At 47.3% G+C, this 14760-nt stretch overlaps 1 protein-coding gene across 1 annotated transcript; it reads right to left on the minus strand.

Annotated features, from left to right (window-relative positions):
• Window positions 1-2773: 2773 nt before the first annotated feature.
• Window positions 2774-12623, minus strand: LOC116546792 (proheparin-binding EGF-like growth factor; the record flags this gene model as incomplete). Its single annotated transcript, XM_032272954.1, has 4 exons — window positions 2774-4190; window positions 4564-4654; window positions 5609-5764; window positions 12320-12623. Coding segments are annotated over 3 exons (533 nt in total), but the record flags the coding sequence as incomplete, so codon positions are not given.
• Between the last annotated feature and the right edge of the window lie 2137 nt (window positions 12624-14760).

Consider the following 14760-nt stretch of genomic DNA (forward strand, 5'->3'; position numbering starts at 1 on the left):
GAGGCTCCTAGGGCCGCTGTATCAACCAAGAAGACGCCCACAGGAGCTTCAGAGGACCTCTGCTGAGGGAAACTCCCATCAGAAACCAGGGTGGGAGGGGGGGCGCGGGAAGAGAGAGCGGTTGAAAGGCAGGAAGCCCCGAGCCTGCAGGAAACATTAGGTGGAGAAACAAAGTATGCTTGTAAAAGCCCACTCAGGACAAGAGCTTGAGACTGAAAACTTGGAAGCAGGGAAGGGAGCTCCAGGAGAGTTCAAAGTAACTCACTACTCTAGTTATTTCTGATATCTTTATTCTTTTCTCTGATTATCACAAATAATACATTGGTACTTTATAGAACCTTATGCAATGCAAATAGCAAAAGAATTCCTTTCCACGTTTTTTAAATCTCTTTTTTTTTTTTTTTTTTTTTTTTGAGACAGGGCCTCGCTCTGTCACCCAGGCTGGAGTGCAGTCGTACAATCACAGCTCACTGCAACCACAACCTCCTAGGCTCAAGCAATCCTCCTGCCTCAGCCTCCCAAGTCGCTGGAATTACAAACACAGACCATCATGCCTGGCTAATTTTTTTTTTTTTTTGAGATGGAATATTGCTCTATCGCCCAGGGTGGAATACAATGGTACAATCTCAGCTCAGTGCAAACCTCTGTCTCCCGGGTTCAAGCGATTCTCCTGCCTGAGCCTCCTGAGTAGCTGGGATTACAGGTGCCTACCGCTGTACCTAGCTTTTTTGTATTTTCAGTAAAGACGGGTTTTCACTATGTTGGCCAGGCTGGTCTCAAACTCCTGACCTCAGGCAATCCACCTGCTTCGGCCTCCCAAAGTGCTGGGATTACAAGTGTGGGCCACTGCACCCAGCCTGCATAGTTACTTTATTTTTTGTAGAGACAGGGTTTCACCATGTTGACCAGGCTGGCCTAGAACTCCTGGGCTCAAGCAATCCTCCTGCCTCTGCCTCCCAAAGTGCCGAGATTACAAATGTGACCCACGGCACCTGGCCCTAAAAACATTTTTATTGAGGCGTAATACATACAGAAAATGCACACGTCATATTTAGTGAATTTCTCAAAGTGAATATACTCATGTAGCCCACACCCAAACCATGGCATAACTTATCAGAACACCAGAAGTCCCTCTCTTCCAGTCATTACTAATCCCAACAGGAGTCTTTCCTGATATTTTTTTTCGCCATAGTTTTGCCTGTTTTTAAATTTTAAGTAAATAGAATCACACAGTATATACTTTTTTGTGTGTCTGGCTTCTTTCACTGAGCAATATGTTTTGCAACTCATTCCTATGGATATTCAGTACTTCACTGTATAGATATATCCCCAATTTATTTATCCATTTTGTCATCAAATACTGATGTGTATTTGAATGGTTTCCAGTTTTTAGTTATTGTAAATAATGCTTGGATTACTCTTGTGCGTAACTTCTGGTGAACTCATTTCTCTTGAATCCCCAGGAGTGGAATTACTGGGTAATAGGATATGCATACGTTCAGCTTTAATAGTTACTAGTGCCTAAAGTCTTAAAAGGATATTCAAAGTATATACAAGATCTCTGTGTGGGCTCCTGGAGAAACTTCAGAATGTCACAACTCTGCAAGGGAAGAGGACGAGGAAGGGGCAGTCCAGTGGCACTTGTCCAATGCCACTGGGCTGCCCCAATCCACCTGTGGACTGTCCAATCTATCAAGACACATGACATGCCCTGAATTCCACTTTCATCTTGTCACTGCCATCCACATTCCCCAACAGAGACCCCCTTTATAAATCCAACCACACTTTCAGGGCAGCATTGGATTGCATGTCTGTCCACTTGCTGTCCTTAGACTGGATTTTATTTCCTATATTCATTCATCCAGGTAACAAATATTTAATGCCTACAACTCATTTGCATTGTTTTAGAATCTGGGACAGGAGCAATGTACACCTCTCTACCCTGATGGAGCTAACATTTTCATAGGAGGAGATGGACCATGAACAAATAGGAATATGTTAGTGGTGATAAGGACTATGGAGAAATATAGAGCAATGTAAGAAGAGAAAGAGTGGGATGGGGGAGGAATGTGCTATTGTTTAATAGGGTGGTCGGGGAAGGCCTGCAGAGCAGACAAGATCTGAAAGACATGATTACTCTGGCCATTATGCTGGAAATATGTTATACAGAAGGAAGATGGAACTAGAAAGGCAGAGGCCATCACAAGAGTGCAGACATGAGATGATGCTAAATTGGACTGGGTGATGGTAGTGGCAATGATGAGAAGTGGTTGCATACAGCATATATTCTAAAGGTAAGGCTGACAAGATTTGCTGATGGATTGGTTGTAGAGCAAGAGAGGGGAGTCAAAATGCCTTGTTCTTGCCAGGAGCAATGCCTGTTTATATGTACAACATAGGAATAAGTCCTGAGTCCAGGGCCTGTTGACTGAATAGGTGGATGTCTTCCCTGATTATACCTAGCTAAACATGCTGTATGAAAGATCTGTTCTTTCTTGTCTCAGAGAGAACATGGTATAAGTACTAAGACAAAATAATTGGAGCCAGACTCGTAGTCCCATCTCTGTCACTTACTAGCTGTGTATCCTCAGGCAAGTTACATAACAATTTTGAGCCTGTTTCCTCTTCTGGAAAAATGGAACAGTAATAGTACCTGAATCACATTATTGTTGTGGTAGTATACATAAATAGGCCTGGCATAGAGCCTAACATCAAGTCAGGGCTTAGGAAATAACTAAGTTAAACCAGTTCCCAGTTAAAACAGACAAAAGGCTATGGAATAAGGGTTATCTTTATTTGGATTGAAAAGTATAAATATGAACCAGGTTTGGAAATACAAGTTGTAACAGTTCAGAAATGGCACCAGAAACTTCCAGAAAGGACCATGACAGCATACCTTCATCATTTTGGTGAGGTGGGTGGGATTATACAAAGCCTTCCCCACCTCCAACCTTCTCGGTAGCAATTGGCAGGTAATCAGTTACCAAGAACAGTCAGCTCCTGTTCCTTCTCAGTCTTTTGCTTTGCTAATACCTTCTCCAGACTGTCGTCTGCTGCACTGACCCCTGCATGGAGTAGCACCAGAAGAATGGCAGGAGTAAGAGAAATGTCTTGACACAAGGGAAAGTGAGTTCCCACACTGAGGGCTGGGGCTGTGGGGGTGAGGGACAGGAAAGCTACAGGCATGGAAGCCCAACCTCTTCTGAGACTTGGCAGGAAGAGGACACAGGGTGACACTGATATCCATTACACTTTGACATCAGCACCTTGGGCTTTCAAAACACAAACAGTAGACAAAATCGCCTAGGCAATACTGCAGTCCAACTCATAGAGTGGCTCTGACCAAGTTAAACCCCACATCCTTACCGTGCAGAGCTCCCCCAGTGGCACTCTGACCACGGAAGATCTGCCGAAATGTAGACAGACAATAAATTACTACAGATGGGTCACAGAACCATCCCAGCTTTGTGGCAAGGGTAGGTGGCACTGAGCCAGATTGTGGGGATGCTGGGTGGAGGGCCAGGAAATTGCCAAAGTAACAGTCTAGGCACTTGAAATATTATTGTTAGAGTGTTAAAAACTAAATAAATTAACATACATAGAATAAAATAAATATATAATTTAAGAGGCATTTACAAACAACAACAACAAAAATAGTTGTTATTTTTCCATCTAGGTAGAAGTCCCAAAATTCAGTTCTCAGGCTTGTGGTATTTCACAGTTAACTCATCAAATCCAGCGCTGGAGGGTCCCAGTGGCAGATTCCCTTGGTGGTACTTGAGTACCTGGCTTCTCAATCTTTGTTGCTTTCTTCCAGTTCACAAATCTTTCCTTCTTCTTCTTCTTTTTTTTTTTCAGTCAAAGATCCTGGAGTGTATGGAATTTAACCAACATTCTAATCCAGAAGGTAAGCGTCTAAACAAAATTATGAGGGGAAGTGGGGTCTGGTGAAGGGGAATCAGAAGGGCATGAAGTTCCCTTGCTTTTGCTTTCTTCTTACCCACATCCCACTGGACATATTCTGTTTGGCACTTGAAGGCTCTGGTATTTTGGCAAAGCAATTATGGGAGGCCCAATCCTAGACAGCGACTAGGGACAAAGGAGTCTTTGTGGCTATACGTGAAGTCCTTCCCCTCTGCAGTCTGCAATCACCTTGTGTCTTCTCAGAGGTAGCAGTCCCCAGCCGATTCCTAAAGCACAAAAGAAAGGCATTTAAAGTCAGGTCTAGTCTAAAGAGGTCTTAAGATTTTCCTGGTCCAGTCTTTTTGATTTTTTAATTTTTTTGAGACAGGGTTTTACTCTGTCACCCAGAGGAGGGGAGGGACGGGGAAAGGACAAGAGTGGGAGAAGCTGTCCCCTCAGGTGTCTCTCTTAGGTGTCTCTCTAGCAACTTTTACACTAAGTGAAGCATTGAGTCTTTTTGAAAATAATTCTGCAGTGGTATCCAAATGTCACAGTAGCCTGGCCCTCAACCCCTAGATGAAGAATTCAGCACCCACTGAAGCAGAGTGAGGACAGGGCACAAAGGATAATCATGTCAAGGGGCAAAGGATGGAGCATTACCTTGAGCACAAGTCTCTCTCAGTGGGAATTAGTCATGCCCAACTTCACTTTCTCTTCATTTTCCACATCATAACCTCCTCTCCTGTGGTACCTGAGGAAGATAAGTTTTGTGAATAAGCCCTGCCTGCTATGACAAAGTGCAGATCCAGAGCAGGTCCTTCCAAAGAACTCTGCCATGGTGGTTTCCTCTACTACTTGGAAAAGCCCAGATGGTAGGGCAGCCCCACCTGTGGTCAAAGGCCCAACTGCCCTGAGGGACGCCTGTCTTTAACAGCAGGCTGCAATTTACAAAGAGCTTTCACCATATTTATGTGATCCTCACAAAATCCTTATGAGGTAGGTGGACAAAGATTGCAGTCACTATAAGATTACAATCCTTGGGCCGGGCGCTATGGCTCATGCCTGTAATCCTAGCACTTTGGGAGGCTGAGGTGCGTGGATCACCTGAGGTCAGGAGTTCAAGACCAGCCTGGCCATCATGGTGAAACCCCATCTTTAAAAAAAAAAAAAAAAAAAAAATTACAATCCTCAGAGAGACAGTAACTTGTTCCAGGTCTCATGATAGATGAGTTGCACTGCTTGAAAACAGGCATAGAATGCTTGGTAAGTCTCCCCCAAGCTAGAGCATACCCAGATTAGAAGCAGGGCCTGAGGTCCAGATGCCTCGGAAGTGGAAGGATATACCACTAGCACCACCAACACCTTGACTACCAAACCACATACTAATGCCACCAAAGAACAGAGTCAGGAGAAAGCAATGTGTGACAAAGTGGCTCCGTGAGTGAGTAGCTGGGCCACAGAGGCAGGAAGAGAACTCCTGTGAGGAGCAGAACCTGGTATAGCCTGGCAAGTTTGACCCTAGGCTGTAGACATGGGACTCATGTCATGCCAGAAATACTAGGTTTTTGGAGAATCTACACCCTGGAGCTAGCCCATGATTTGGAGAGATTGAGGGAAGTGCATGTTATCATCAGGGAGAAGGCCCAGAAGGAAGAAGAATGGGAGTGATTTGCAGAAACAGCCTGCAGGGGACCCCAACACTCACCTAAACATGAGAAGCCCCACGATGACCAGCAGACAAACAGATGAGAGCACCACAGCCACCACGGCCAGGATGGTTGTGTGGTCATAGGTATATAAGCGATTTTCCACTGGGAGGCTAAGCCCATGACACCTCTCTCCATGATAACCCGGGTGGCAGCTAGTTCAAGACAGAACAAGAAAGAAATGGAGTTAGTACGTTGGCCTGTCTCTCTTGGCAAAGGCCCACCTACGTAAGCCAAACCCCATTCCTCACACCCTCAGCCTGTCAATCCCTGCCCATGATCCCTGCCCATCCTCCATCCTTCTCCTCCAGTAGAAAACTCTTTAAAGCCCATCTGAAGGCTCTGTAGCATTCCTCCTTCACTTAACACCCTCCCCTTTTCCATTCCTTTTGGTTCTCTGGGCTGAGATTCCTGCTCCAGGCATGGAAAAAGCAAGGGAGGACTTGAAGGCCCCAGCTAGATATGTTGTTCCACGTGTGGCTGATTTATGACATGTGTGTTCAGGCGTTCTGTTTAAGCCACTTATGAGGGCTTGGGCACAAGAGCTGGTAGGCTGAATTGAGGGGATTCAGTATCACTCCCTCCAGTGAGGCCCCTCAACATTCTGACCCAGAAATAAACCCAGCCTTGCCCATCGTGCTTCCAGCATCCAGTCCCTCTCCACTGCTGCCCAGCCTATTAATAGGCCCTGTGCCTCTGCCAGGAGTCGTTTTTCTCAAGTTTCCTTCATTTAACCCCAGCTCCCCCTGGGTGCAGAGCCTAACTTGGGAGCTTAACTTTGGCCTTTGGCCTCTGAACGCAGAGCTGCCAGGCCTCCTTCATCACAGGACAAAGCAAACAAATCAAGTAACATCTTTCTGCCCAGCTTCCCTGCCAGAGCATGGAAGAATGTCAGAAACAATCCTTTGGCTCTTCTCACTCAAGAAATAAATCACATGGCAACTGCCTTTTCTTTTCTATTTTTTCTTTTTTTTTTTTTTTGAGATGGAGTTTCACTCTTATCACCTAGGCTAGAGTGCAATGGCACAATCTCAGCTCACTGCAACCTCTGCCTCCCAGGTTCAAGAGATTCTCTCACCTCAGCCTCCCAAGTAGCTGGGATTACAGGCACCCACCATCACATCCAGCTAATTTTTGTATTTTTTAAGTAGAGACAGAGCTTCACCATGTTGGCTAGGCTGATCTCGAACTCCTGACCTCAGATGATCCACCCACCTCAGCCTCCCAAAGTGCTAGGATTATAGGCGTGAGCCACCATGTCCAGCTGGCAACTGCCTTTTCTAACACAAAGCATTTCCTTGAAGCTCTTAGAAAGACTCAGAAGTGCTTACAGTTGAAGAAGCACATTCACATCCTTTCCTTTAACTGAGCATCCCAGAGATCCTTCGATGTAGGTAGGATCCCATTTTACAGAAAGGTGGAGTGGTTTTCCCAAGGTCACACAGCAAGGCAGAAACGCAGATGTAGATGTAGACTGTCTGACTCTGAGCTCAGTGTGCTTGCCCACTCACACCCCACAACTGCCTACCCTTCAGCCAGGGAGTACAGTGGCACTGTCTGCCTGGGGACTTTAGACTACCAACTGCTGAAGAAGAACCTGGTGGCCCTCTTTTCTGAGCTGTGCTTTCTCTGGGAAGGAGGTGCTCTCTCTGGTGCCTCAAAGCAAGGAATCCCTTATTCCTGTGGACAGGCTCCCAGGGAATATCCAAGAGACAGACTCGTCCACAACCAGCAGTAGCAGAGGGGCCAGGCTGGGTGGCACCGTATTCCTGCCTTCTTGCCCTGCGCCTCTCCCTGCCCTAGTTCCTCCTGGGTGCTTTGAGAAAACACCTCACTGTAGGATAAATGTAGGTCAGGCCCACTATACACACAGCATAGTCCACAATTCCTTGCCCAGCCTCTCCATGTATCTAGCCCACCAGCTCATGTAGGCAAAAAAGCAATCCCTAACCTGCCAGGGCATGGAGGACACTTGCAGAAGCACTCCTGGAAAATCACTTGTGCACAGCAGTTTACCATTCACAAGCTACTAACCTTATCTACTAGCTCAGAGCCTCCTAACATTCTGGTAAGCAGGTGCAACCCCATTTTACAGATGGAAAACCAAAGATTAAGGGCCAGAAAGATTAAGTGATTAACCAAAAGCTGCACAACTAGAAAGCAGCAGGGCTAAGACTAGGAACCAGTCTTGGCAGATTCCACATTCATCATTCCTTCCACTCTGAACAATGCGGAACAGTGCAGGTGACTCCAAAGAAGCGTATCTGATAGGTTCTTGGGGGCAGTTTAACTCTTCTTTCTGACTATGTCATTATTATTTTTCATAACTTGAATAATAAAAAATAATAATTAGCAATCATTGAAGGCTTACCAATACTTTGTGCTAACTGCTTTACAAAGATTGTTTCATTTAAAACCATCTCTGTGAAGGAGGAGTTACTAGCCCCATTTTAAAGGTGGACTGAGGCTTAGCATTTGTTAAATACCTTGCCCAAGGTTACAAAGCTAGTGAGTGGAAGAGCTAGGATTCAACCCAGCAGTCTAGATACTTGAGAGACCTTGCTCTCCTGTGGGGAGGGAAGCTGAAGTTGAGTCTGTTTTTCACTTCCAGTCCATCATTCAAACCCCACAGGTAGTTACTCAGATGATAGAAATAAAGTTTGGCCTCAGAGTCTCGCAATTCAGTTACATAATCCCTCCTCCCCCACCCTGAGTCAAGGATAATAATGTAAACATCCTAATATTACCCACCTCCCCTCCCTTTGCAGACAACTCCTGGCTTCCCCAGGGAAGGAGGTGGGGATGAGTACATTCCAAGCATCCCAGGGTAGGGGCAAGATTTTGTGTCTTGTTCAGAGCCAGCCACCCCATCAGACTAGGACACATTCTTCCCACCCATGTCTGCGACTCATTTCAGAACTTGTATTACAACAGATGCAAGAACCCCCTAGGGTCCAGAGACATCTTCCAAACTGGATTTCTCCACCTTTACCCCAGGAGGTGGAGGGGACAAGTCTGGATGGAGGATACTCAGAGTACATGAGTTCCAGACTGGTTCAGCTGCTATTTCTAGCCAGATAATCTTGGGCAAGTCACGTTACCTTTTTAAACATTGGTTTCTTCATGTAAAACACTGGGATAAGAAATGCCTACCTCACTAGAGTATTGTGAAAAGATCAAATGAGGTAATACAAATGAAAGGACTTAATAAAGGCCAAGTCTCACATTGTGTGAGTTATTACATAATCAGACTCCAGAGGTTACTGCCCATGGCCTGAGGAATGGGGCGCCCAAGTCAGATGGAGCCAAGAGAAGGGGGCTCGCCATTCCTTCTTAGCCCCTGGGCAGTGAGGCCAAGTACAGCCCCCTGGCCTGTCTCTCCTTCAGCTCTGAGTCCTCCTCAGCCCAAGCGTCCCAGGTTTCCTCCAGCCACAGGAAACTCCGCAGCCAATTTTTGGATCAGCAACCAGTCAGAATACCAGGAAACAACTCTTTGAGGGCAACTTTTGACTGGTGACACAAAAAGGGTTTTCCTGTTCATGGTGGCTGCAAAGGGCTGGTTTAGGAAGCCAGCTAGCCTCAGGCTCACCACGGCAGCCTGGACACACCCTGGCTAGTGGTTCCTGGGTCTGGAGGCAAAGAGGAGGCACAAAGTTCCCCAGATGAAGGTGCACAGATGTCACATTCCCCCAAACCAGGATTTCTTTGTCTTCTTGCTGCTTTCTGCCCTGGGTAGCAAGGGCAGGAGGCAGTGGGGGGCCAGGCCATTCATGCAATCCACCCCGTGAAAATCTTCCCAGGAAGTGGCTCATGCCTGTAATCCCAGCACTTTGGGAGGCCAAGGCAGGCAAATTACTTGGGGTCAGGAGTTCAAGATCAGCCTGGCCAATGTGATGAAACCTCATCTCTATAAAAATATAAAAATTAGCCAGATGTGGTAGTGTGCACCTGTAATACCAGCTGCTCAGGAAGCTGAGGCAGGAGAATCACTTGAATCTGGGAGGCGGAGCTTGCTGTGAGCCAAGATTGCGCCACTGCACTTCAGCTTGGGTGACAGAGCAAAACTCCATCTTAAAAAAAAAAATGGCCAGGCATGGTGGCTCATGCTTGTAATCCCAGCTCTTTGGGAGGCTGAGGTGGGCAGATCACCTGAGGTCAGGAGTTCAAGACCTGGCTAAAATGGTGAAACCACCTCTCTACTAAAAATACAAAAATTATTAGTCGGGCATGGTGTTAGGTGCCTATAGTCCCAGCCACCTAGGAGGCTGAGGCAGGAGAATCACGTGACACCAAGAAATGGAGGTTGCAATGAACCAAGATTGCACTACTGCACCCTAGCCTGGGACACAGAGCAAGACCCTGTCTCAAAAAAAAAGAAAAAAAGAAAAGAAAAGAAAAAGAAAATCTGCCCAGGAAGCTGATACGAAGTTTTCAAATCAGATCGCTGTTCTCTTAGGCTAGTAAAAGAATAAGAGACCTCTAGGACAACAGCTGCCCTCTGCCCTCTGTAAAATGCTGCTCTAACTCTATAAACACAGATACAGGAAAGAAAGATGACAGCCAGGGGCAGTGGCTAACACCTGTAATCCCAGTACTTTGAGAGGCCGAGGCAGGCAGATCACGAGGTCAAGAGATCGAGACCATCCTGGTCAACATGGTGAAACCCCGTCTCTACTAAAAATATAAAACAAAAAATTAGCTGGGCATGGTGGCGCATGGCTGTAGTCTCAGCTACTCCGGAGGCTAAGTCAGGAGAATCACTTGAACCCAGGAGGCGGAGGTTGCAGTAAGCCAAGATCGTGCCACTGCCCTCCAGCCTGGCAACAGAGTGAGACTTTGTCTCAATAAAAAAAAAAAAAAAGAGAAAAAGAAAAGAAAGACGAAAGCCAACACCCAGTGCAGCCTGAGGGCAGGAAAAGCACCCTGGACTAGGACTCAGGTACCTGAAACTCTGTCTTGTTTCCATCTACTTATTTAGCTATTGACCTCAGGCAAATTACTTCCTATTTTCTGGCTGTAGTTTCATCATCTTTCAAGTAGAGGTACCAAGTCCTGCCTACTCAGCAGAGGGCTTTTGAAAATCCCAGGAAACTATATCTCCCCAGCCTCTAAAGTAGTGTCTGCCACCAAATAGGAGCTCAACATACCTGTTGGGCTCAACTCATATATAAACACTGAAGCTCTGGGACAAAGGAGAGATGACATCATTATAATTATCACTATCCCTAGGGACCACTGGGAAGGTGGCCTGGGCACTCATCTCAAGTTCTCTGGGTTTAGGTGGTCAGTCGAGTCCGGAATCCAGGAAGGCGGCCTTATAAGGCCTTTCAACCACGCAGTGCAAGCCCCATATCCACCTACCAAAATGCCCAGGACCAAGCTGGCACAGATAGATTCCTGGCCTCAATCTACCTTGACTACCCAGAGTTGCTTTCTTTACCCTGTACTAATGATGCCATTTTACGAATTTAAAACAAACATTTCCCACCCTGTTTCAAGACCTTGGGAAGGATAATATGGGGGCTCTCTTAAACAATCCCCGCTAATACCAAGCTCCTGACAAGGATGTTATAGGAAAGGATGCAAAAGGGACCGTGGACATGGTGGGGAGTGATGGGTCTGTCTGCCAACTGCCAAATACAGGGCAGCTCTGCTATGTGTGATCAGACAAAACAAGGAAACTTTAAAAAGCCAAGGGATCTGCACCAATCACCAGCAGAAGGGATGCCAGGCAGGCCGCCTTCTTGACAAGCTGGAGGCAGTGTGAACACAACAGTCTCTTGGCCCTGCCCAGAGTCTCCCCTTAAGGTCCCCAGAGCCTGCCTCCCCACAGGGAAGGGAACGGATGTTTGCAGCCTGACGTGGGGTGTTGGCCTCAGGCACAGTGGCAACATTATGCCTGCCAGAGAGCATGGCAGTGCTGTCATCCCTGAGGGGTTGCCAAGGCAGCCGTTTGCTGGGTGTTTGGCTTAGGAGAGAGGATAAGGAACCCATAGCCCCTCCGCCCACACCCATACCCCAGGGAAGGGGTGATGTTGCCTGACCGGGGGCTGATGCCTGCTGGGTCAGGTTCCATTTCCTATGAATCCTGCACAGAGGAATTGTTCTCCCACACCATGGCCAAAGGCCAATACTCTCCATGTCCCCCACCTCCTGGCCCTTGCTGGGATAAGAAAGAAGAAAGAGGCCTCAATCTGCCCCCCATGATGATCCCTCTCTGCACAGTCCTGCCATGCCTTACAGTCAACCCACATTTGTACACTGACATGCACACAAACCCAAATGCACACATACCTACACAACATGCATCCAAATGTGCCTCCCACCTTCCCGCAGGAGCTCTATTCACAGGAAACCCACTCTGCCATGTTTCCTCCTAGCTTCTCCCTCCCAGAGTAGGGCATCAGGCAAGAATAAAGAGCCTGCCTTCAAGTGCCAGCTGTCCTGGCCACATGCTTATTTCTGGGCAAGAAGGAAATGTCCCCAAGGATTAAAGTGTGTCACAAAACCATAACACAGGAAATTGCATCCTATAGCGGGGAGGGGGCTTCCGCTGACTAAAAATATATTTCCCCTCCTCCCAACTTCCGCCCAGAAGTTGACAAGAAACTGGGTAAAATTATGAATTCAAGGAACAGCGACAACGAGGAACAGCCACGTGGCTGACAAAGTGTGCTGATGAGATTCAGCCCTGGGGAAGGGGCACTTACATGCAGGAGGGAGCCCGGAGCTCCTTCACATATTTGCATTCTCCATGGATGCAGAAGTCCTTGTACTTCCGAAGACATGGGTCCCTCTTCTTCCCTAACCCCTTGCTCTTCTTCTTTCTTTTCCCATGCTCCTCCTTGCTTGGTGTGGCCAGTGCTTGTGGCTTGGAGGATAAAGTGACTATAGGAGAAAAGCATGCTGTTAAAGTCTGATCCTTTGGGAAGAAGATCAGAACAGCACAGTGCTTAAAAGGAGTATATACTCTTTGATCCCACCTGAAGTCAGAGATCTGGGAGGTCCCCTTAGCTCAGTGCCTCCCAAGAGGCAGAAGGAAGAGCAGGAAGATTGGGCAGAACCACCAGAAAGAGGGAATCTTAGTAGGAAGTAGAAGCTAGGGTGGGTCCCAAGGAAGGCATTCATAATCTCAGCATAAGATCCTCATTCTCACAATGCTTTTGTTGAGTAACTGCAGCTCACTGGGCAATTCTACCAACCTCACCTCCATTCCACTGTCCACCTTACACCCCGGTCTCCTACTCCCCCATGCCCACTGCTTTCTATTTTGGCCTTAAATCAGCCTCATTTCCTGATGCTGTACTCAGTGACCCACTTGCAGAAAAACAGTGTCACATGCAAAAATTGCTTCTAGAGAAAGTACCTAGAGATTTTGGGGTTGGAGGGCTCCTAAAATAAGAACAGTGTTCATGTGTTCAGGTGGTCCCCTCTGGGGCATCCCTTAGTACCATAAGCCCAGGGCAGAGCCTGGCTCAGGAACAGCAAGCAGACCAGTCCGGGTCAGGGCCTTGCTTCTGCAACTTCAAGCAAAATATTTAACCTGGATGCCATTTACAGCTCACCCACTTTCTCAAAGATCCATTCATATTTAACCCACAATGTCCTGTTTATAGCTCTCTGGGTTGCGGGGTACAGGGTGTACAAGGGATAGAAAAATGGAAAGTGAGGAACTGTCCAGAAGGAACTGGAACAATGATGACTTCCCACTTCTTTCCATGCTTCAGAGAGACTGAGGGAAAAACAACCTCACCCAGACATCCAGCTGGGACTGACCATGGACTATGCCCATCAGCCCAATCCCACCCTCTTATCTCCCATCAGGAAAAAGGTGCCCACATCCATGACTACAGCCATCTGTCTAGCAGAAGGGTGAGCATGATACATTAGACTAGAGACTTAGAATCTCAGGCTGGAAGTGACTTCAAAGAATAACATGCGGCCAGGCACGGTGGCTCACACCTGTAATCCCAGCACTTTGGGAGGCTGAGGCAGGCAGATGACCTGAGGTCAAGAGTTCAAGACCAGCTTGGCCAACATGGCAAAATCTCATCTCTACTAAGAATACAAAAATTAGCTGGGCATGGTGGTGCATGCCTGTAATTTCAGCTACTAGGGAGGCTGAGGCAGGAGAATCGCTTGAACCCGGGAGGCTGAGATTGCAGTGAGCTGAGATCGTGCCATTGCATTCCAGCCTGGGTAACAGAGTAAGACTATGTCTCAAAAAAAAAAAAAAAAAAAAAAAAAAAAGAATATCACGGCAGGCAGAGTGATTTACTCAAGGTCATGCAGATTGGGATTAGAACTGTGGTCTCTGGACTCCACTCCAATGTCCTTCCTTATCACATTAAGCTGCCTCACACCACCCCATCTCCTCCTTCCCTCAAGTCTGGAGCACCTGAGATGCTGAGCCAGGCATGAATGGGCTCTGAAGTCCATAGACCTGTGCTCCAATTTCAGCCATATGACTGTGGGCAAGTCACTTAACCTCTCTGAACCTCAGGTTCTCAGGCAAATGTGGATAGCAAGAGTAACTGTCTCAAAAGGTTGCTGTAAGTGTTAAATTAACCAGGATAACATATCAAGTGCCTAGAACACAGTAGGCATTTAATAAATGGTAGCAGTCATTTATTTTAAGTGATAGGATCCCCAGACTTGAAAAATAGTCCTTGCCCAGCAAAGCCAAGAGAAGGGAAGAGAAGTAGATGCCAGCAACCCCACAGTCCCTATTTCCTTTCATCCAGTCCCCGGCCACCTCAGAGCTCAGAAGTGATGCAGGTGGTCAGAGGAACCCAGTGACCAGAGCTTCCAGGAGAGCAAGGCAGGAGGGCCAAGCCAATCAGAAAGGGGTGGGAAAAGGTGCAGGGTGACAGCCAGGCTCCTGCTGTGGAGAAGGAGCAGTGAGTCAGGTCTGCAGAGGTATGAGGAGCAGTTGTGTGGGTGTGGGGTGGGTGTGGAGTGAGTCACAGCCCAGCCCTGCCCAGCCTAGGAGGAGAGGGCCAGGAGAGTTCAGGCTGTTCAGGCCATGGGCAACCCCAGAGGGCCACTGGGGGAGGATGGAGCATGGAAGCCCAAGGCTCAGTTTTGGAGCATGTGCTTGATTCATACAAACTAGAGAGAGTGAGTACCCAAGGGAAGCTCCTGGGAAGGA

Source organism: Sapajus apella, unplaced genomic scaffold, assembly GCF_009761245.1.
Source record: "Sapajus apella isolate SASKATOON/1434 unplaced genomic scaffold, GSC_monkey_1.0 scaffold1403, whole genome shotgun sequence".
NCBI classification, from domain to species: Eukaryota; Metazoa; Chordata; class Mammalia; order Primates; family Cebidae; genus Sapajus; species Sapajus apella.